The sequence below is a fragment of the Triturus cristatus genome, chromosome 8 (assembly GCF_964204655.1).
Source record: "Triturus cristatus chromosome 8, aTriCri1.1, whole genome shotgun sequence".
Classification (NCBI taxonomy): Eukaryota; Metazoa; Chordata; class Amphibia; order Caudata; family Salamandridae; genus Triturus; species Triturus cristatus.
This window is the reverse complement of record NC_140591.1, coordinates 754,898,167-754,923,301: the sequence shown is the minus strand read 5'-3', so window position 1 is coordinate 754,923,301 and position 25,135 is coordinate 754,898,167. Positions and strand designations below refer to the sequence as shown.

The following is a 25,135-nucleotide window of genomic DNA, read 5'->3' as shown; positions in this document are numbered from 1 at the left end:
CCAGGTTATTGTCTGTCAGATAGATATCATCGACATATGACAATGCCTCATCATCATAAATTTGTAGTAACTCTGTTACTCTTGCTGAGAATAACCCCGGGCTGTTCTTGAACCCTTGTGGGAGTCAACAGAAGTGACGCTGGGTCCCCATTATTGAGAAAGCTGTCAAGTACCTACTTTCATGTACTATGTTTTAACATATCCAATGTGGTTTTATATTTTTTACGCACAATGTTATTCATCAATGCTGTACTGTGTGCATTTTGCACAGCAAATGTCTTAGAACAACTGTTCAGGAGTCTGTAATCCAAAACTAGACGATATGTATTGTCTGGTTTGGAAACAGGAAACAAAGGATTGTTCATCGATGAGGTGCATGTTTCAATCAACCCTTGGTATTCAAGTTGATCTAAGATCTCCCAGACCTGTTTTTTAGCTTCTCGCTTAATTGGGTACTGCCTTTGTGCAGTAGGTTGACATTTTAATTGGATTTTATGGTGAGGTGAGTCCTCATCCCATCCTACATGATTTCTGTATAATGCTGGGGCCTAGGCTACTGCTCATTTCCTGGCATATGTATATTTTAAATGTATTGGAACATGGTTGGAAAAGGCTGGCAAAATGAGGTCTTCGCCATGTGGGCACTCCCTGACAAATGTTGGTGGCCAGTCTTGTTCTGCTAGAAGTATGTCATAAGCCCTTGAAAGTTTTTCCCAAAAGAGTGATTTCACTTTTCTTGGTATGTCTCCCTCCATCTGGAGTGTTATTTCATTTAACATTTGTGGAGAACTAACCCTGGTGTCTACAGTCTCAACTTGGATGTACTCATTCAAGTCCACTATCTCCAGAAGTTCCTTCAGGTTCTGGCGAGCTATTGTTACTTCTGATCCACTGGCCAGCATTGTCTGAGCCCATTCTCCATTCTTGAGTTGTGGCCTCAGAATTCTTGGCATGTCTGATCCTCAGACCTGCTACCTTTTTCTTAGTGAATTGAGGTTTTGGTTTGTTTTTCTGAACGTGTTGATCGTCTCTGGACTTCACGCGTTCTTTTTTGTGATCTGACCATCCTCTTCTCTCGGATGTCTGTGAAGATGTCTGAAAGGTACGAGAGGAACGTGTATCAGTATCTTGATACCTGTCAGGTTTTTTCAAATTATCCCTATTCCTGAGGTTATGTTTTAGAGTGATGGCTCTCCTTAAGTTTGGAGGGATGTATAACACCCTCATCAGTTTCATTTAAACCTGTAAGATCAAAACCTGTTGCGACTTGGTCAATCGCAGCCTCACCGGTCACAGCATTATTATCTCCGTTTTGGGACATTGTTTTTTGAAAATGTAGAACAAGTTTCAAGGAAACAAAGATAAGGTGCACAATATTTTGGAACAATGTATCATTCAACGTTGAACAAACCAAACAGCTAATACATAAGATTCTCGTCCTACTCAGCTATGGCGGATATCAACCCTACCCACACCAGACGTCTTATGAAGAATTATGAGTAGGGGTCTCTGAGAAAAGCACGACTGAGTTACTTCAGTATCTAGCGTTAAATTAGTGCCTTACTAAACGTTGGGCGCCGTGTAGTGTAGTTCCTATTTCCCTTATAGGCTCTGCGTATTGGAATATTATACACTATAGTTTTTTGCATAGGACTATGGTCAGTATGCTCCTATCGAGTACATTCAACTTAATTACTTTGTGTGCCAGCTAACTCAGAGGTCACTAGAAACTTCTCAAATACACAAGAAGGGATTAGTTTCTGACAACCGCATAAACATGACAACTTTGTTTCCCTTAGAATAGGAACGTGTCTCAGAATTGTGAAAACAATAGATAACAGTTTTACTCAGTCAATCGTGCATGCTTAGTTTCTTCAGAGTTACACAGAAATAGATAGACGAGTGTTTCAATAAAAAAGGATTTATGGAATAGTCTTGTTTCTCGTGTAAGAGATATGAGCTGTTACAATGATTAGACAGTAAGCAAGATATAATATGCACAGCGTAAGCAGTAAGAAGATATGATACTGCAATTGCATTGGTTTTTAGCTATGACATATATTCATATATACATACATAAATAACAGGCTAAAACGTGGGTACTCGTCTGATGCTTCTAAATAGTTCTACCCCCAGTGTACCTATCCTAGGTGTAGTGCGAGGTAAGAAGTAGGTGCTGTTTTCTATAGTATGGTATATACTAAGTTAGTATGCCAAGAGTCCCTCTAGGTTCTAGCCAGCTCCATACCTTTCGAATGAGAGAGGTGGGAATCTTTTTCCTGGTCTCAAATTCTAACACCCCACGAAGGAAGTCAGAACACTGGAAGCTGGATTCTCTGCGAGCAGGGATGACAGCGTCTGGTCAGTGCGTCAGGCCGGGATATGGTCTCTTCCGAACTTGCTGTGGCGAACCATGCAGTCAAGTGGTGTCGAGCTGTGCCATGGTAAGGGAAGGTATATTTATACCTGGAAGGAATGCTAGCATTGATGTAAAGTCGGCCAGAGAAAGACGTCATGAATGAACCCCTAAGGAATAGTAGTTCATGCATAATAGATGAGTTCTTGGAGAAATCAATAATCCTGGCTAGGGAAATTCCAGTCGGCTTAAGGGTCTGTTTTCTAAGAACTCGTTGTGACGTGGGATGGACGGATGTAGGTGACCATGCCTGTATTTGAATTGCATGGCTATTGCCTAAATAAGGACTGGGATTCTACGCCTAAATAAGGGCAATGCGAATTGTGCCTATATAAGGACATGATTCACGTAAACCTATGTACAGGCATCTAAATCGAAACACAACAGTGGCTCCAGTGCATTATGAACCCAATTGAATAACAAAGTAAGTTTAATAGTGAGACTAAAATTACTGTTTGAAATGCATAACTGCTATCAAGTGACTGTGGAGTGGCATTTAAAATATTGCTACCACAAAATTGAGCCTTAGTGGGCATATACAATTGCACACTATTAAAAAACTAGCATGTTTAGCACAGCTGATGTCTGCTAGGCACCATCCTAATAATCGTCTCCATGCAAAAAGTGACTGTAAAATCGTAACCACAATAATTGAAAGATAAATGGGAAAAACAGACTACAGACAAGGTGTGAAAAGTGACAAGTGTTGCCCAAGTGGGCTCACTCCACTCGTCAATGTCTCACATTCTGGTTTGCAGTAGCAGAACAATGCTAACTCAAGAACAACAAGAAAGAGAAATTATAAAACCTGAAAACATACTGACCATATCCACAGAATAACCCAACAAATATTGTCTCCTACTCCCTCCTAGCTTTAGATGCTAGGCTTAGCTCATATAGGGCAGTGTTCAATGTTCAAATGCCTATGTGCACATGTTAATCCTACTAGATATAGAGCGCCAACAGCAAAGGTAGCTCGAGCTAAAAGAACGACCAACCATGTAGAGGAAATGTGGAAATCATTTGTACCTGATATTGCGCAGTGTCAAAGTGATTGAAAAGATGTAGAGTGCAACATATCTACAGATGTGTTTACATCCCCTCATCCATGTTGAAGCCAGTTGGATTTCTGCTGTCTAGCCTTCAAATGTATGTGGATTCAAGTTTTCTAAGGGTTCTTTCCCTGTTTCTACCTCTGAAGTTCCAGGTCACTGCGTCTATGACAAAGTATTTGAATTCTCTGTCTCGGTTCCCATGTTTCTCAGTGAAATGCCGAGCCACTAGATAGGTTTTGTCTTTTTTTTATAGCTCTGAAATGTTGCAGTATGCGCTTGTGTACTTGAAGTTTAGTACTGTCCACATATTGGAACGCGCAAGGGCACTCCAGCACATACACAGCATGGTCGGTTTTACAGGTGTAAGCACCCTGTATGCATTGTGGTTTTCTCTCGAAGGGGGTGCTAAAATATGTCTTACTGATCCCATACTTGCAGGCCTTGCACTTGCTGGACTTGCACAACCCTCTGATGCATTTCAGCCAATTGCGTGTTGTTGGCTCTGTGGGGTTGCTTTTCCACCTATTCATGCCTCATCGATCTTGCTCACTTAAATGTGCAGCCTAGCCTGCCAGAAAGTCCTGGGCCTATGACAGGATCATTCATGACTAAATACCAGTGCTAGTTCAGTACCCTTCTGATGGCATCATATTCAGTACTATAGTGAGTAATGAATCTGTATTGGGATAAACTGTGTGGTGGTGACTTGCGCTTCCCTTTTCATGTTTTTGATTTTCTTGATTGATAACCCATCATGTCTCTATAATAATCTCTTTCTCTGAATTTACCTGCCAACTCCTTGGAAGCAGTGTTAAATATCTGTTCCTTACTGCAATTAAAATGTTCATGAAGTGCCTCCCCACACAGTATGTTCACCTTTAGATTAGTGAGGTGGAAACTACTATATTGCCCCCTGTGGGTTTTTGATAGATCTTAGTTTCAAGACAATTGTTTTTGTATGTATATCTTGAAATCTAGAAATACCACTTCTGTCTTACTGATAGTGCTAGTGAAATCTAAATTCTGATTCTTATGATTGATGTTGATAACAAACTCTCTAGCACTTTATTGTGTCCCCTCCATGCAATGAACAAATCATCTATGAAACGAGTCCATAGTATTATGTTCTTGTTCCATGCGTCTTGGTGTGCAATCTGCAGCACCTGCTCCTCCCACCAACCCATGTTCAGATTTGCATAGCTGGGGGTGAAGCAGGTGCCCATTGCAGTACCCCTTAACTGCCAGTACATCAAATTTTGGAATAAGAAGTTGTTGTTTTCCAGCCATCACTTGGCCATACTCATCAGCATTTCTGTGTGTTTAGGTAATGCGAGAGGTATAGCATTCAAGAAGTGCAGCATTGGCTTCAACCAATCAACTTGCTGGACACTGCTGTATAGGGAAGATACATCCATTTAAATTAAGACAAAGCAGTCTTCTCAAGGGATATCAAATATACATTTCAAAAAATCCCCCGTGTCCTGAATATATGACGGTAGACTTTTCATATAATCTTGCAGAAAATAGTCCACAAATTTTGAGGTGTTCTTCAGTGGACTGTCAATTGCTACGATGATGAAAAATCCTGGAGGTCTCTGTAGATCTTCATGCACTTTTGGTATTCAGTAGAATGCACGCAACCTGGGGCTGTCAGTCTTCAGAAATTACAATTCTTCCTGAGTTAGTAGTCCCAAGTTCCACCATTCAGTGAGTTCTTTGTGGTATGTAGTCTTTACTTTTTTGATTTTTTGAGCAGTCATGTAGCATTCAGCGTTGTTCAGTTGAAGCATGGCTTTGTCCATGTAGAACTTGAGCAGCCAAAGAACAATATATCTGCCTTTGCCTGTTTCTGGTTACCACGCTCGCGTCAGCTTTCAGTTTTTTCATGGGATTGTCATAGACATATGTTCTAGCCTTAGGTTAGAATTGCACTTGCGAATCTGGAGATGTTTGACTTCTTGTGCTACAAATCCGGAGAATATATCGAGTTTATCCCTAGATAGATTGGGTACGAAACTGGATGAAGGTTTAAAGGGTATTGCTGTTTACCTGTAAACCTCCAAGTACATAGAAGAGATTATACTTTCTTCAGTGATAGCTCCTTATATTCCTTGCACTTTGTTTTCCAATTGTTTGAGTTCAGTCAAGACCATCATGTCTGATACTTTGAGATTCAGGAGCATGTCTCACAATCTAGGAGGACAAATTTGTAAATGTCAACATGTGTTTGTGGGTAGTCAAAACCCCTTTCTGGACAAAAGGATAAGCCTAATGTTACAATGTTTTCCTCTGATTTGCTCAATTTAATATCAGACAGGTTAATGATTGATGCTGAATTGTAGATCATTTGCGATTGTATTTGTGTTTCGCCTTGGAAGATTGTGTTGATTTTTTTTATATATTTGCCTCATTGATTTTTTCTACTCTCTCTTTTCTTTGTTGTTCTTTCTTCCTGGGTCTCAGATTTAAAGTCCTGTCTAGCCATAAAAAATGCAGCTCATCTACGACTATTGGTGTATCTTTATTGCTCCTGTCACTAGTAGAAGGCTCCTCATTCTCAGTCTCCAATTTAGAGCTCACTATGGATCTGGTGTCACTGTGGTATTATTCTTGACTTTGCATGTTGCTGTCTGATAGCCTTTGTCTTCTGATAGTATCAAAATGTTGGGCAAATGTGAAGATTTGCCCCCTTTCATAATCATTTTTGTCTATCTTGAAGTTTTGTGTTTTCCGATTGATAAGGATTTCCACTTGTTTAGCTAATCTCACTTTAATTTCCTTTCAGAAAGTTCTTGATTTTGTCTTTTTGTGCTTCCTTGGTTAGTTCTTAGTTCAATTTATCGATCTCCTGCATGATTGTTTGCCTATTTACATTGGTATATTTAATAATAAGGGTCTGGATTATGCGTTATGAGGCATCACTGTTACTTTGTGCCCACTTCATTAACATGTCCAGGTATGTATTCTCAAAGTTGGGCGCTACTAGAAAGTGTAGCCCTCTTGATATTCTGCAGACCTCCATGTTCCTCTGCAGAGACCTACTTTCCCATCATTTCGTCCGCTCGTTACATGACAACTTTACTAGTCTCCATAATTTTGTCATGAAATCACAGCTTTGCGTTACATCGTTTTCCAAGTTTCCAACAGGTGGCTCAGAACTATCCGGCCCTTCCTCAAATATTTTGATTGCCCTCTGCTCACGCTCCTTCACTGCTTCGACAGACATAGCTGATTTCAAACAAGTACATCAATGTGAAACCTCCACTTTTCTTTTTTTTTGTGTCGAAATTTTTTATTGAAAACACTTGTAATAAATACATATATAAAGATATATAATTGCAAATAACATTTTAAGCATATAGAATATCATTATCACATAAAACGTAGAAAATTTGAAATTTACATTAGGCATCTTATATGATATAAAGAGTAAGTTTATAAGTACACTTATTGAAACCTCCACTTTTGAAGCTGAAAGATATTTTGCATGATGTATATATATATATTCACTTAAAAAACCATAGGGTTTCACACATGTTATAGTTAGCAGGACATTTCACTCGTAAAAAACCAATGAAATTCCCCCTTTATAGTTACTGCAGGCAACTATAACTCACGCGACCGCAATCCTCTGCTGATGACGTCAGATATTACATCACTGATGACATATGTGTCTTTATGAAAAATAAATATTTGTAATATATGTATAGCTAAAGATTAATGGAAGAAGACATGGGTAAATAAGTGTCTAAATACAGTGATGTAATATCTGACGTCATCAGCAGAGGATTGCGGTTGCGTGAGTTATAGTTGCCTGCAGTAACTATAACGGGGGAATTTCATTGGTTTTTTACGAGAGAAATGTCCAGCTAACTATAACATGTGTGAAACCTATGGTTTTTTAAGTGAATTTGCAAGGTTTTTTAAATGCTAATTCGTAACTATAACGTGTGTGAAACCTATGGTTTTTTCAGTGAATATATATATATATATATATATATATATATATATATCTATATATATATATATATATATATATATTATCTACTGGCGGTCGCCAGTAGATAGTTATAGTTAGGACCGTGTTTCCATAGGAAATCCGCAACATTCTATTTGGAATAACTTTGGCGCCGGTTGACGAATCCTCGCAAAATTTTCAAAATAGGTGGGGCGCTCCGCTCCACTCCTACCCTGAAAGTCTCAGGGTTATTCGTCAAGCGGGGGCCGAGAAAAAAGGGGTGTCCCAAAACACGTTTTCCCCATGCATTTTTCCATAGGGACCTTTAGTCCAAGGTACAGCCCGAATGGCTGAACAGAATTACTTGAAATTTGGCAGAGAGGTAGTCCTCATGTCAGGGAAGTGCCTTTTGCAGGTCTGGCGTCAATCTGTTCAGTAGTTCCTGAGAAAATCAAAAGTAAAATCATATATCTATGTGGGCGGAGCCTAACCACACATCTCATCCTGAGATCTGATTGGCTGTCAGCACTTCATCCAAGAAGTGTTGGCAGCCATCTTGGGACCAATATACATGATAGCACCTCATTAAAAAGCATTGCAGTTAATAGAAGGTTTTAAGACTTTAGTTACATTATAAATCATTTGTTGATGGTACCATACTCATTTTAGGAATTGTGGTATGTTCTAAGGTGATTTCACCATGTGAAAAAGCCTTCTGCTGGGATATCATGATTGAGAGAAAAATATTTTCTCATGCTTTTCCCACAGAGGTTTGGAAGGTGATCTATAAGCGAAACTGAGAGCACATTTTCAGTAAATTCACATTATCTTTCTCAGTCATGTGAGAATGAAGTCTGACATTCTCAGTAAAACATGTACATCCAACAAGGGCAGAGACTGTCAGTTTATTAATTTGTGTTCTACAGCAGCTTCCCAGAGTGTTCCAAAGAACAACTAGAGCGCTAACAGTCCTACTTATGATAAACGTATGGCACACCTGAAGCCATCTTGCTTGGATTAAAGTGGTAACTCTTAAAACATTTAATTTAAAAAGGAACAAAATGAGGGGGTTCATTTTTCCATAAAAAGTATGATTAGTGCTGCAGAAAGATAAATTAGGGCACATTTTGAGTGACTTCTCAAATCCTCTTCTATTTCATTAAAAAATTCTGACATGCAGACTGAAACATGCACTTTCAATACCAGCAGCAGTTTTCCCTGATGAGCAGTAGCTTTACTACAGTGATCTAATGAGCAAAAAGAGTGCTAACATTCTGAATTTATGGCAAATGTGTGACACATCTGAATGCCTTCTTGATGGAGTCAAAGTAAAAAACTGAAAGTATTTCCTACTGAGGAGACTGCAGTAAATGAGGAAATTAGGAAACTTCATAACAAATAAGTCTCCTAAGATGGCCACCAGAGACAAAAGAGCCCAAATGTAGCCCAAATATCACCCAGATGTAGCCCAAGTATAGCCCAATGACAGAATGTCCCAGAGTGTTCTTAAAAACAACTAGAGCGCTTACTGTCTTCATTATCACAAAAGTATGGCACACCTGAAGCCATCTTGATTGGAATAAACTGGTAACACTTAAAACATTTAATTTAAAAAGGAACACAATGAGGGGGTTCATTTTGCCATAGAAATTATGATTAATGCTGAAGAAAGAAAATGAGGGCACATTTTGAGTGACTTCTCAAATCCTCTTCTATTTCATTAAAAAATTCTGACATAAAGACTGAAACATGCACTTTTAATACCAGGAACAGACTTCCATGGTGAACAGTAGTTTTACTTCAGTGATCTAATGAGCAACTAGAGTGCTAACATTCAGAATTTATGGCAAATGTGTGACATATCTGAATACCTTCATGATGGAATCAAAGTAAAAAACTGAAAGCATTTCCTACTGAGGAGACTGCAGTACATGATGAAATTAGGAAACTTCATAACAAATAAATCTCCCAAAATGGCCACCGGAGACACAAGAGCCCAAATGTAGCCCAAAATCACCCAGATGTAGCCCAAATATAGCCCAATGACAGAAGTGTGCAAAACACTTATTATTTTGTGTTTTTGCAGTGTTATATAGTGCAGACTTGTCAGGTATTGGAGTGCTTTACATGAGCATTGGTTACATCACACAAGAACAAATTCATTTTGGTTGTAGACATGGGGAGACTAAGTGATTTGACCAGAATCACAGAATGTCGAGCTGAAGCAGAAACTCCAACCTGGTCCCCAGTTGCAAAGTCTGCAGTTCTGGAAGTAACACCACATCCTCTCCCCTAAGTGCAACATTTAATCAAGTGGTCAACTGGGTAAAAAACATAAAGATAACAAATAATTTAAAAGTGCTTTGTCGCTATTTGAAAACTCAGAAAATATGTCCTTATTTTAGTCTTTTAGAGCACTAACCATAATTTTGATGCCAATAAGACCCTCTCATATATGTAATTTCTAAAGGAAATGCTCTAGGTATTACAGTTTTGATTACATCAAGATGACGTCAGGCATACCACACTTTTGTAATAAATATAGAATGTTAGCAATCTAGTTGTTCATTAGAATACTGTTGAGAGGCAGAGGCCAGGGGCACGGACTCTGAAAATTGAAGGCAGGTAGGAGGGTGCAAAGGCAACAATTTAACCACACTGAGCAGGCAGGAAGGGCCGTGGCAGCACAACAGACTATGGAGGGCAGTGGAAAGGGGGGCAGGGGCAACAAACCAACAATACAGGACTTGCAAGAGAGGCTGTGGCAATGTAATAGACCATTGTGGGCAGAAGGAAGAGGCAATGGTAGTACAACCATACATGCCAACAGACCCGATTCAGCCAGGAAACGTCCAATGTTTTTAAGCTCAAATGGGCTTTATTTGATCTGTCTCCTGTCTACAATCTCCTCTTTTTCAATGTAACTCAAAGGGGAAAATCAGTACCCCAGTTTGTTTTCAAAATCTCCCTCTTACCAAGTTCAAAATGTTCGCAAGTATGGTACATTGGATCATGGAAGGAAATGGACTTGGATAACAGAGGACAGGAGGGACATGGAGAGGTGCACCAAACTGACCCTGCAGGGCAGGCATCAGGGTTTGCAGCAGCACAATACACCACACAGGGCATGCGGGACGGGAGTTCAGCACAACAATCCATAGAAAGCAAGAGGGAGGGGACAGGACCATGCACATGGACAACAGAGAACAGAGGGGCAAGAGGCAATGGTAGCTAGCTGACCATAATGGACAGACAGGAGAGAAAGCTGCAGCATAACAGAACATAAAGGGCAGGAGGGACGGATCAGGGGCATTACAATGGAACAGACAAGCCAGGAGGGAGGGAGTAGAGGTCTGCACATGTAAACAGAGGGCTGGGGGCAAGGGGGCAGGGCAGGAGCAGCAAGATAGCCATGGAGGTCAGGCAGGATGGGCACTAGAAGCAAGACACACCATGAAGAGCAACAGTGAGACTGTGATGGCACACACACAGACCACACAGGGAAGGTCGGAGGGGGTCAGGGGCAGCACAGAAGACCATGCATGGCAAGTGGGAGGGTTAGTGGCAGCATAATGGCTATGATGGGCAAAAAGGAGGGTGCAGGGGCATGCACAAAGGACGATGGAGGATAGAAGGGAGGGGCAGGACCTGTGCACAGACAAGGAAGTTCAGGGGAAGGGGCCTCACAACAGACCGCACGGGGCAGGCAGGAGGAGCAGTTGCAGCACAACAGACAGGGAAGGGCAGAAGGGTGTGGCAGTACAATGGACCATGTGGACAGGAGGAAGAGGATAGGGGCATGGCATGTGGACAGGCAGGGTGGAGGTGGCAGGGACAGGTTACAGTCATCTGACAATGCTAGGCAGTTGGGAGGGGAGTGGCAGCTCAACAGAACACTCAGAGTAGATAGGAGTGGCAGGTCCATGGAACATGGTGGGCAAAAAGGATGGAGCAGGGGCATGCACAAAGACATCGGAGGGCAGGGGGAAGGAGAATAGGGGCAGCAAGCTAAGCACAGAGTTTAAGCAGGAGGTCAATGATGGGACATAGAATTGGGCAATGGAGGTCAGGAGGAGTGGACTGGTACATCATACTAAATTGAGGGCAGTGGCAGCACATCAGACCATGCATGGCAGGAGGGAGGAGGCTAGTCCATGGATTCACACAACAGAGGATAGGGAGGAGGGGGATGGGGCAGCAAGCTAATTGTTCAGAGAAGGCGGGTATTAGGAACGTTATTGTTTTTAAAACGTGTGTCTGTGCGAACTACTTAAAATATGAACAAGTATGCAGCATAATCTCACTTTTATTCAGGAAGAAGAGGACATTTGTGACTGTGACTCCGGGCTCACTTGGCAGAAACACCCCCTGACCCTCCACCCCCTATCGCAAAATGTAATGCCCGTGAAAAGGGTAGGTGAACACAGTGTTATATAGAACATAGTCCTGAGAGCATGATTGAAAATGAAAACTAGATATAGTGTATGGTATAAACTATGCACCAAAAAGTGTGATATAAGATGAAGCGGGCGTGAAATATAATATGCAATACATTGTGCGCAATGACAGATTCATTGGAGAGCGCGAGATAGCACAGGCACTAGCGCGTGCTATGCGATATGCGCCTTGGAGTGTAATATGCACAGGGCAGTGTTGTGTAACCTAACTAGTCTCTAAAGTTGTAATATAAAATATGTGCTGGGGAGTGTAACGTTGCATATGCACTGTGACAAAGATATGGATCCCAGATTGTAATATGTATGGCATAGCACTATGCGTTATAACATAGGCATCGAGGAAGGCACGTTAGATGGGGCAATATAACCCGTACGAAGACAAGTGTGGCATGACATATTCACGGGGTGGTGTTACAGTGCACATGGGCTAGAGAGTGTCATAGCAAATGCACTAGCTAGTGGAATACAACACAGAGGTGTGTGGCACTCAGCAGGCAATGGTGGGTGTAACACAGCATTGGGCTCTGCCAGGAGCGCGCTGTGACTCTCAAGTGATGTTCGTCCCCTTTCCAGAGAGTAAAATAAAAAGTATTACACATCCGGCAGTGGATAGGTGTTTTATTCATCGTGAGGGGGGTTTCTTGCATAGTTTTGGTCGGATTTTTGTCGAATCCCCTTTGAATGGCTTGGTGTGCATGTGTATTAAATGTGCCCGTCAATAGCTACCCATGTTTGTATAAATAAACGACAAGGGTGTCTACCGGGATTAGGCACGGTAGGGAATCAGACATGTCAGAGCTTCACTAGTGGTGTAAATACATTCCACGTGGATTCATTGTATGCATAGTCGCCTTTTAATGAATATCACGCAAATCGTCATGGTGATAGGTACGTACGGTTTGTCCAGCATGTCCTAGGTGTGTCTATAAATATATATTTTTTCAAAATATTAAAAAACAGTGGCCGGCCCTGGGGATTGGGGTCAAAAAAATATAATTAGGAGACAGGCCCTGGGGGATGGGGTCATCAGGGCCAATAAATTAGAATAAGAAGGGGAACCACACAGCCCCCCTTCTTAAAAAATTTAAATAAATAAAAGACTGGCCTCGTGCCGGAGGCGACGCCCCCTCCTTGCAGCACTCTGCAAACGCGCCCCCTGGCGAGTTGTAAGTTGGGGAATTAATTCCTCTTCAATACTGAGGGTCCCTGAGGGCCAACTAGCCCAACAGGCATCTCCAGTATGCGCCAGGGAGCTGCGCTGCAGACAGGTGTTCTGAGGCCAAGCCCCTTTTTACACCTCTCTGCAACGCAGCTCTGTGGCGCTTACCGGAGGTACCTAGTGGTCTAGTTTGACCCTAGGGACCCTTAGGATTCAAGGGGCCTTAATCTCTCAACTTCGAACAGCCACAGGGCGCGTTTACACAGTGGTGAAGGGAGGGGACGGGGCCTGAGGTGACGTGTGCAAACACGCACTATGGCACGTTTTAAATTGGGGATATAATTTCCCTTCAATACTGAGGGCCCCTGGGGGCTAACTAGCCCACCAAGTGCTTCCAGTAAGCGCCACCGAGCTGCATTGCAGAGAGGTGGTCCAGGCCGTGCCACTTTTTACACCTCTCTGGACCCTAGGGACCCTCAGGATTCAAATGAACTTAATCTCTTAACTAAAAACCGACACAGGGCGTGTTTACACAGTGGTGAAGGGAGGGAACGGGGCCTGAGTTAACGTGTGCAAAAACGCCCTGTGGCCTATTTTAAGAGGAAGTTTTAATTCCCCTGCCCTATTATATACTAGGGGCTTACAGAGGAGGTCATGCTAATCACAGGGGGACCCCAACGCATAATGTTCCCTAGTGTATATAGGTGTTTTCACTGTATTCTAAGTGTCTTTTAACATAGCACTGGCTCTAGGACTGGTTAGTCAGACTCAGTTACCACCAGTATCCGTCTGAAAAAGTTGAGGGTACAGGATGATTTTACAACAAGGCTTCTTTCTGCTCTTCTTTTTGTTCTTTCTGCACGTTAGCCTTCTTCCTGCACTTTTCTTCGTCTTTGAGGACTTCTGTTGCTTCTTTCTGCACTTCTTTTTTTTCTTTCTGTGCATTTTTTCTTCTTTCTTCACATGTCCTATCTCTGTAGGCATAGTTAGAAATTAGTATTTAAAAAACCTTTGAAATTCACAGAAAAAACCAAAGGTTTCAGGCACGTTATAGTTAGGAATTAGCATTTAAAAAACCTCAGAAATTCACTGAAAAAACCATAGGTTTCAGGGGTGTTATAGTTAGCTGGACTTTTCACTTGTACAAAACCATTGAAATTACCCCGTTATAGTTAGTTCACCTAACTATAACTCGTGCGCCCGCAATGCACTGCTGATGACGTCACATATTACATCACTCATGACATGGTCAGTGACATCACTCATGACATCACTGATGACATCTCAAATGACATCACTGATGACATCACTGATGACATCATCCTTGTGATAGAGTGGCAGACCTCCTCTCACCCTAATATAACCTTTGATACACACATTCAAAAATAGAGACTACAATTTTCAAAACAATGGACATACCAATACCAGTTACAACAACCTCTTCAGTAATTCTAAGATCCACATACACATCCACTCATTCACCAACAGTCCTATACAGTCACTCATACATGTACTCACTCATCATATGTACTCATACACCTATACATCCTGTTACACAATGCCACTCATCCATAGAGTTACTCACACACATAGTCACTCATGCTAATAAAGAATCAAACATACATTTACTTGCATATACAGTTATACACACACCACCACACTTACTTCTACGGAATCTTACACATACTTAGTCTTTTAAACAATCACTTATAGAAACACATACTTATTCATACAGGAACTCTTTCAATCTCTCACTCACATATACTCACTTATATACACCAATAGTCACATATACTAGTTTAAAACATATGTAGTTACTCATAAAGACACTATTGAGACAGTCATTCACTCACTAACACACCCATACACACACTCATCCACCCATACAGTCCTGCACACATGCTGTCTTTAACACATACAAACAGTGAGTCACTCATTCATGTAAGTATGCACTACGTAATACCCCCCACCGAACCATGCAGACTGATACTCAAAAAAACAACTAATAACCTCTATAGACACCCATGTAGCTACTCACCAACCCATGCAGCCCCTTATACACAAAGTGAGAGACTGATACAGATATTTACATATTTAAACATTACTCACTAAGCCATGTATTCACTATGATACACTTAATCAGTCAGTTACACAATCAATTTTTCAAAAACAAATCATCCATTTAGACACTTCTATACCCATTTATTCTTCCATCGACCTTGAGATATACATATATAAAACATATTTAATTTTCAGAAAAACACACATTCACTGGATGATGTCATCAGTGATGTCATTTGAGATGTCATCAGTGTTGTCATGAGTGATGTCACTGACCATGTCATGAGTGATGTAATATGTGACGTCACCAGCAGTGCATTGCGGGCGCGCGAGTTATAGTTAGCTGAACTAACTATAACGGGGTAATTTCAATGGTTTTGTACAAGTGAAAAGTCCAGCTAACTATAACACCCCTGAAACCTATGGTTTTTTCAGTGAATATATATATATATATATATACACACATATATACATAAATATACATATATATATTTGTTTAGGGAATATGTTTATTTAGTGTATGTTTAGGTTTAGTTGTCTTTGTCCTGTCTTCACATGTGCCTTAAGGGGGTGGGGGGGTTGATGTTTAATAAATGTTGTTATGTGTATAGGTTATGATAAGGAAATGTAGGTTAGTGTTTAGGAGGATTAGCATAAGGTAGAATAGTGTAGGTTAGGATAGTATTTTAGCGTTGTACATTTAGGTTTAGTTTAGGTTCTTAACTGTTTATAGTAAATGTATAGTGTTTTCTGATTTGTGATGTCAGTAATGTTTAATGTGAATCAGAGAGCATTTGAGTTTTGTGACCTTTAAATCATTGACACTAATATTTTTTTCATCAAAAAATGTTTGAATGGTCATTATCTAGGGGCAGGTTAGAAGTTTTTAGTAAATTCAGATAAGGCATGAGCATTTACGCAGAAATAGTACTGTATAAATATGTTTACAATGTTTTGTACATAAGTATTTATATTTGTGTAATAATATGTATATTTTAATTATTTATGCATATTTAAGTATTTAATTAATCATGTATTTATTTATTGCACACAAATATGACTATGGGATTACTTGAAATATTAGTTACAAAGTATTTAATATACCCACAAATGTATTAGAATTAAGCAGATGGCAAAACTGTACATATGTAAATTAGCGATCTGAAATCGAAATTGTTTCCCCTCTGTTTATTGTCACGTGATAAAGGGGAAAGGGTGTGTTCACTAAGCATATTAAACATATGGCGTACTGCACTCTCTTTGTGTGATCAAGGGCACTTGGTACCCGAAACGCGTCACGGATATAGAGGAGTGAGAAAATAAACAACAACTTGCCAAAATTATCCTGGTGTTCTTTTCTTGCAGTTTGCCATAAGGATGTGCTGAGAGTGGCGTTTTGGTGGATATATATATATATTCACTGAAAAAACCATAGGTTTCACACATGTTATAGTTAGCTGGACATTTTACTGATAAAAAACCAATGAAATTCCCCCGTTATAGTTACTGTAGGCAACTATAACTCACGCGACCGTAATCCTCTGCTGATGCTAATACTGTATTTAGACACTTATTTGCCCATGTCTTCTTCCATTAAATTTTAGCTATATATATATTACAAATATTTTTTTTTCATAAAGACACATATGTCATCAGCAGAGGATTACGGTCGCGTGAGTTATAGTTGCCTACAGTAACTATAACGGGGGAATTTCATTGGTTTTTTATCAGTAAAATGTCCAGCTAACTATAACATGTGTGAAACCTATGGTTTTTTCAGTGAATTTGCAAGGTTTTTTAAATGCTAATTCCTAACTATAACGTGTGTGAAACCTATGGTTTTTTCAGTGAATTTGTATGGTTTTTTAAATGCTAAGTTACTTTACGCCATTTGTGGAGTGCGCGCCCACTTAACGCAGTTTGTTCCGTGCGCGCACGGTGCGCGCACAGTGAGCACGCGGTGCGCTTTGCGCACCGCGTGCCCACGTTACGCTAGATGGGCCATGAACGCACGATGCGCTTCGCGCACCGTGCGCACATGGAGGACATATGATGAGCATCGTTGTGACAGGTAAAATATATGTTTTGTTTTGCTGTAATAAGCCATGCTCAAATGGTGCCCTTCGGGCACCATTTGCACACGGGGTGGGGAGAATGTGGATATTTTTTTTTTTTTTATATTTATTACCGTACGCGTACGGTAAGCGTAATCGGCGAAATTTTCGAAAAAATTAAAATTGCCTTTTTTCACTTGGGGGATCGTTGGGGACTCCCTCGACATGGCTAGGTGCTTGGGAGCTGTCTAAACAGCCCCTTTACATGTTTTTGCACTTTGTTTTTCAACCCCCTGTCAGAGTGCGAGAGAGAAAATGGCGGCCGCCGCTTCCTGGTTTCGACCGATTCGAATGTTTACTAAGATCTAACGGCCAATCAGAATCGCGCTCGCGCACGTCACCGTACGCGTACGGTAAGCGCACCGTAAGCGCACCGTAAGCTGGCTCAGATATATATATTGATTTAAAGGCTATTTTCTCAGAATCTACTGAACAGATTTACACCAAACCTACAAAAGGCACTTCCTTGACCTGAGGACTACCTCTCTGCCAAATTTCATTAAATTCTGTTCAGCCGTTCGGGCTGTAGCTCTGTCTAAAGGTCCTATGGAAAAATGCATGGGAAAAACGCGTTTTGGGACCCCCCTTTTATCTCAGCCCCCGCTTGACGAATCCCCCCGAGACTTTCAGGGTAGGAGCGGAGCTCAACGCCCCACCTATTTTGAAAATTTTGCGAGGATTCGTCGACCGGCGCCAAGGTTATTCAAAATAGAATGTTGCGGATTTCCTATGGTAAGAGGGTCCTAACTATAACTATCTACTGGCGACCGCCAGTAGATAATATATATATATATATATATGTGTGTATATATATGTATATATACACATATATGTGCAACAGCCGAAAACTGTACGGAAAACTTAATATATCTATTGCTATAACATTTATAAAAGAAATAATTAATTAGAGAAATAAAGTTACTTACTTACAAAAAACTAAAAATAAATTGAAAATATGTCAACTCATTAAAAAAATTAGGACGAGCCTAAAAGAATCTAACATAAAATACAGAATAATAAAAAAACAAATATTATTAGTAAGTCCCCACCCAGTTCTCCCAAATACCCACACAAACATCTCCTTAAACATTTTAAAAATATAAAACAATTTAGGAAAAATTATAAAAATATAATCAAATTTAAATATTACATAAAGATACAATTTTAGAAATGCATGAAAATGAAAAACAAACAACACTAATTTTTAAAGCACAGTAAACAAAAATCTATCCAAACCCCACTGGAAATTTCCCCATCTAGTTTGAAAACACATGGACATCCAAGTTGCATTAACAAGGTCAATATCTTTGTTCCACTCAAAATTCCAGTCTCTGTGGGGATTCTGATAAAGTTAAGAGTGTGATACTCACCGCACCCTTATTTTGTATTTGCCATCTAAATTGTTTGTGATCACTTTGAGCATTGAAGTGAGTCTGAAACAGGAAGGGATATTTATTCATGAAAGGCCACATAACAGAAAATGCCACCCACTTAAAGATAGCTTACCCATGTTCTCAGGGTAGTAAGTAAAGTAAGTGCCCACTTTAAAGGTCAGAGGTAGTCCTGCCTGTCTTCAAAAATTCAGTTTGCCTAATATTGCCCCAAGGCCACAATAAAACGCATCCTAAGACAATGAACTACTTGCTGCTGTCTGAGTATTTTAGCATAAGGGCCAAAGACAAAGCTTTTTCAGAACTTCAGGTGCTTTATGGCTTTCTGGGGTATGATTAACCACTTCAAATTGTTTTGTATTGAGTATGTCATAATGTTCCCATACACTTTTGCAAATCTCATGTAATACTCTGTAAAACCTAGTGACGTAGACCTTTGTTCGAGTCAGGGCTGTGTGAGATTCCCACTCCAAAATGGACTTGATTGTTACCTTGAAAGGTGATACCCTAGCATTGCTAGTCTGGAAGCTTATACATAGTACAGGTCCAGGCCCCTGTTAAGCTTGATATTTAGATCTGTTTCCCACAACACTTGAAACACTTTCGGGTGTTGTATAAGTTCATTCCCCACCAAGAATTATAACTCTCCAAATGAGCCACGGTTTAAATATCAAAATTCTGAAAGGTGGCTTAGATATTCATCATACTAAAGGACATCACTTTGAATTGAAAACGGCACTTAAAAACAGTAATTGCAAATAATTTGCCTGATGCCTTTGGGAAGCTTAAGGAACAATGGGAGAGAGACCTTGGGCTGATGGACGAGGGGGATTGGCGAGAGGCTCTTATGTCGCCTAGGGAAGCGGCTAGTACGCTTAGATTCAGATTAATGCAGCTTCGTATTCTACATCGCTCCTATCTGACGGGGATAACACTGGCAAAAATAGGGTCTAGGCAGGATGACCTATGTTTGAAGGGTTGCCAGCAGCCAGCTACTTTTTATCATATTCTGTGGGAATGCCCGCTCATGCGGGATCTATGGGATAGGGCCACAACTCATATGCAGTTCGCATTGGGGAAGACGGTAAGCCCAACGCCTCGCCTGGGTTTGCTTAATATATGGGATGATACAGACCGGACTGAAACGGAACAACAATAGGTGACGCTAGGATACACACTAGTCAAGAGGGAAATAGTGAGGGGGTGGGGCAAAACGCATCCTAAGACAATGAACTACTTGCTGCTGTCTGAGTATTTTAGCATAAGGGCCAAAGACAAAGCTTTTTCAGAACTTCAGGTGCTTTATGGCTTTCTGGGGTATGATTAACCACTTCAAATTGTTTTGTATTGAGTATGTCATAATGTTCCCATACACTTTTGCAAATCTCATGTAATACTCTGTAAAACCTAGTGACGTAGACCTTTGTTCGAGTCAGGGCTGTGTGAGATTCCCACTCCAAAATGGACTTGATTGTTACCTTGAAAGGTGATACCCTAGCATTGCTAGTCTGGAAGCTTATACATAGTACAGGTCCAGGCCCCTGTTAAGCTTGATATTTAGATCTGTTTCCCACAACACTTGAAACACTTTCGGGTGTTGTATAAGTTCATTCCCCACCAAGAATTATAACTCTCCAAATGAGCCACGGTTTAAATATCAAAATTCTGAAAGGTGGCTTAGATATTCATCATACTAAAGGACATCACTTTGAATTGAAAACGGCACTTAAAAACAGTAATTGCAAATAATTTGCCTGATGCCTTTGGGAAGCTTAAGGAACAATGGGAGAGAGACCTTGGGCTGATGGACGAGGGGGATTGGCGAGAGGCTCTTATGTCGCCTAGGGAAGCGGCTAGTACGCTTAGATTCAGATTAATGCAGCTTCGTATTCTACATCGCTCCTATCTGACGGGGATAACACTGGCAAAAATAGGGTCTAGGCAGGATGACCTATGTTTGAAGGGTTGCCAGCAGCCAGCTACTTTTTATCATATTCTGTGGGAATGCCCGCTCATGCGGGATCTATGGGATAGGGCCACAACTCATATGCAGTTCGCATTGGGGAAGACGGTAAGCCCAACGCCTCACCTGGGTTTGCTTAATATATGGGATGATACAGACCTGACTGAAACGGAACAACAATTGGTGACGCTAGGATACACACTAGTCAAGAGGGAAATAGTGAGGGGGTGGGGCGGAGTGGCACCGCCTGTAGTGTCAGTGTGGCTGAAAGAACTCAACAGGTGTATGGTAGCGGAGAAATATGTTTTTATAGCCATGGGGTGAAATGGGACAGGAAATGGTTGAAGTGGAACAGTCACAGGGTGGAGATTTGCGTACCTGTGGTGGAATTGGAAATGCGAAGGAATAGAGACAGAGAAGTAATTGTTTAATGTATATATTTTCTCAGCCTTTGTCCCAGATACGATGTTGAATGTAACTTGCGAATATTGTATACAATTGCTGTATATCTGTCTGTCATACACTTTCTTAATAAAAATAAATAAAAAATAAAAAAACAGTAATTGCAGACTCCTCCTAGGCACCTATCTCTTAGGGTACTATACCGGTACCCTGGGGTTAGATCAAACGTTCTGTTTTAATGGACATGTCTTTCTATGTCAACAAGTTCAACAGTTTGAGGTATAGAGTATGCCTCTATTTTATACCAGAGTTACGTTCCCACTGGCCAACCAAAAAGCAGAGTTTTGGGGTACATCCTGAAAGATGGCCTCTGGAAACAGAAACTATGGAAGTAGCATTAATAACTTTCAGGTGCGTTTTTGACTTTATGTATGAATGTGGAATTTCTATAGCGTGAGCCTAGCCAAAATGCAGTGGAGCAATGTACAAGGTCAAAGGCAAGCATGCTGTCAATGAGAGATAGGAGAGGTATCTGGATTCTGAATGCAGAAATATACTGTTACAACATTGTGATACAGTATTCTTTGAAGAGGTGTGCCTTGAACTGTTTCCTAAACTATAAAAATGTTGGGGCGGTCGCAATGGATAGAGGTATGTTGTTCCAGATCCTGGGTGCATAGATGTAAAAGGCCTGCTACTTTATCCTTTTAATTATTTACACTTCTTAGTCTCAGTGTGATGGTGTCCTGGCTGCGGGTGTGCCTTCAGCCACCAGAGGTGGTGAACTTGTCTTCAAGATATGCGGGCGTTCTAGTCGCAAAACTTTGTAAGTGATGCTGGTGGTTTTGAAGATGGTGTGGACCAGCAAGGGGAGCAAATGAAGTTCTATAAGAGTACAGGTGATGTGATAATATTCCTTTAGGACCTGGGTGAAATTTGGATTGTGGTAGGTCCAGGAGCAGGGATGCTACCACCATCCAGATGTGAAAGTTTGAGGGCTAAAACAGCAGTTCTGAAGTCACTTTTAGGAAGAAATAATTTCAAGAAGAGAGAAAGCTGGAACAAGGCTGTCTTTGTTTATAAGCATGGTCTTTAAGTGTGAGGTTGATGTCCCGGGTGAATTCAAGTGACTTGGCATTTTGGCAAAGTTGAGGTTTAAAGCCATCAATGTTCATGTCATTGCCCCAGGTTTGAATGATTTCTTGCTTGACATTCTGGCAAATACCAGGAATTTTGAGTTAGTGAGGTTGAGGCTCAGGCAGGCACTGGACATTGAGGTCCAGTTGAGATGAAGGCAGTGTTTGAGGTGTTGGATATCTGGGGGAGACCTTCAATTAGAGTTGTGTACCATCAGCACATTAGTGAATTTTGATGTTTCTATTGGTGAGTAGAGTGCCAAGGGTCTCCATGTAGAGGTTGAATATTACAGTGATTTGTGGGGAACCCTTGGAGACTCCACAAGTGACAGGGATCTTTTGGGATCTAGTGGTTCCCATGTGAGTGAAACTGGTGTTGGCTAGAAAGGTAGGAGCAAACTAATGAAGGACATTGCCAATGAATGACAAGACTCGAAGGTGTGGATGAGGGGGAGCTGGTCAACTGTGTCGAACTATAGGCCTTTCTCTCCTTTTGGTATTCCAAATCATTATTGGCCAATAGATACATAATTCATAGTGCCTCTGCTAAATCACAAGTGCATCCACTCCTTGGCTTGTTAGCACAGGTTCTCAAATTCTAACGCATGATAGTAACTATAGTTAATCATATTATAATAGATGTCCTCAAATTTTATATTCCCTCTTTACATTGTCATTGCAATTATTCAAACATCCACAAATTCTGTTTCAGTACTATTCCTGATACATATTTCAGTTCCTCAGAGAAATATAGCAATTCTGGTTTAAAAGCAGTTAGTTTTTCCAAAACATATTGCCTCAGTACTTGTTAAATAAGGGCCATTTCTGTAAGGGAACCCCCTTGCAACCATTGCAATCCCAAACATACTTAAGAAGTCTCAGTTTGAGCTCAAAACACATATTGTGTGTACACCACAGCAAGCCCACATTATTGAATTTACATTGCGTTGCTAGGCTGAAACAGCTCTTCCTCTCTTTCTGGTCTTCCTTAATTTTTAGGATCTTGTAGTTACATGTTTTGACGTTCATCAGTCAATTTGGCAAATCTTTGTGGGCAGTGTAATAAAAACTGCTACCATCCTCTATGTGGCCCAGGGCTGCATTATTGATGCCAGCTAATTAGGAAAATTGTCCATGAACAAACTGCTCTGGGGGTTAAAGCTTCTCCTCTACTTCATTCCCTTGGGCCAAACAAGTTACATGACACTTTTATCAGGCTTGTTAGCCAGGGCCTTAATGTCCATCTGAAGCACTCCTATCAAAACTAGAGTGATCCCATTCCTGTTAAATCTACTCACTGAGCCCCCTTGCTACTCTTGAATACCACATGAGTTATTCCCTTGGTGGTCCAACTACTGGGGGCCTAACTTAACAGCTCTGGCATTTTGCGGCTGGGGGTGTGTAGTACACTCTCTAGATCTGAAGAAGTCCAAATACTTCTTTCCTTATTTCCTCCACGGGAATGACCCTGATTATTCATGAAAGTGTTCTTAGAACTCCATTCTTAATCAAATTTTGGAAGCCTTCTATAACATGTTCTTTTGGTTGTTGCTACCAACCCCACCATGATAGTACTATTAAGAGCTCACTTTCCTATTTGTTGAGGTCCCCACAAATATTCTTGGACAGTGTCACACTGACTAGTAATTACCTGCCTTACGATCAGTGCTGCTGAAACAGTTACTCAGAATATGCTGCGTTGCTGTAAGACTATACAATACTTCATATGTGTCAACATTGTTACATTTTATCCAGCACTCATTGAGTTCATTACTGGGTCTACAAATGACTTCAAAGAGACCTTGGTGTTGTGCTTTAACCTATTTTTTACACAGAAGCAGACCTTGAATCGGAATTCTTCCTCTATGAGTGAAACTATTTCTATTGATTGCAGATGACCTGAGAAGTCCAACTGTGACCATCGGTCAGCATGTTCCTGGACGTATTAACATCTCCTGGGAGCCCCACCTGACGCAGGACATGATGAACTTCACTGTGATGTACAAGTTATTTTACAGGTTTAAAAACAAGATGGACTGGAAAGAAGTTAGTGCATCATTAGAAAACATATTCTTACATTTGGAGCAATTGTAGATTCAAGTGCATTTTTCTAAACCACAATAAATCATGTATTGTTGCAGGAAAGACTAATGGAAAAGTACGCAAAAATAAATTTGAAATCCCATTCCAATGTGTGGGTTAAAGTGAGTACACTGCTTTTTCATGATATGGAACTCGAAACTAAGCGGGCGGAGAGCAACTGGACTGAGGTTTTCTACACTGTCCCCAAGGGTGAGATGTGTGACTTTACTGTAAAATACTATGGTGTCAGGAGGTTCTCCTTTAACAATCACCCTAAAAGGTGAACTTTTATCCTACAATATATAACGCATATACTTCCATGCAGACATATAATATACCTGAGTCCTGACCTGTCTAAATCTACATCCAGTCTTAGCTAATTTTCAGGTTAAAAGGTGCCCATTCACTAATTTCTCTCTATCATTTCCTGGTGTTATTTGTTTAAATATTGTGTGCACCATACATTCTGTCACAATGCCTTTAAAGCACTGGATGTTTGTTAAACATTATCATGCAACTAGAAGAAAGAGGGCGCCACCCACTGTTCAGAGGCAATCACCTCAGCTGTAAAACGTTATTGCATGCCCTGCTCACCCAATGCCCTGAACAGCAGCGGATTGTTCAAAAATTTACAGCATTATGTGTTTTGATCAATGAGATTAAGCAAAACTTCAGTTTATGTTTCGGTTAGAATTATCCATGCCTATTCTAATCCACACAGGGAATAGAATTAAAAAGAGAAATGCAGAATGAACAACACTTAGTTACACAGTTTCACATGCAGAAGGGCTATGTATAACTTCATTGAGTCATGTTAATAGCTACTAAGTAAGTAACTAATGTCAGAGCCTATTACAATGCAATTGTATTGCAGTGCAACTGAAGATGGGGGAGCAGTCAACAAAGCATTTGTGTAAGTATTGGCTGTGGGGTCTAGTATA

At 40.6% G+C, this 25,135-nt stretch overlaps 1 protein-coding gene across 2 annotated transcripts in view; it reads left to right on the top strand.

The window, feature by feature from the left end:
* LOC146805036 (interleukin-5 receptor subunit alpha-like) overlaps positions 1-25,135 on the top strand; it is a 450,109-nt gene that overhangs the window by 211,620 nt on the left and 213,354 nt on the right. For both annotated transcript variants that reach the window (XM_085620451.1, XM_085620452.1), the window contains exons 3-4: positions 24,007-24,158; positions 24,254-24,404. In XM_085620451.1, the coding sequence (XP_085476577.1) occupies positions 24,007-24,158; positions 24,254-24,404 (303 nt within the window). The remainder of the gene's footprint in view (positions 1-24,006; positions 24,159-24,253; positions 24,405-25,135) is intronic.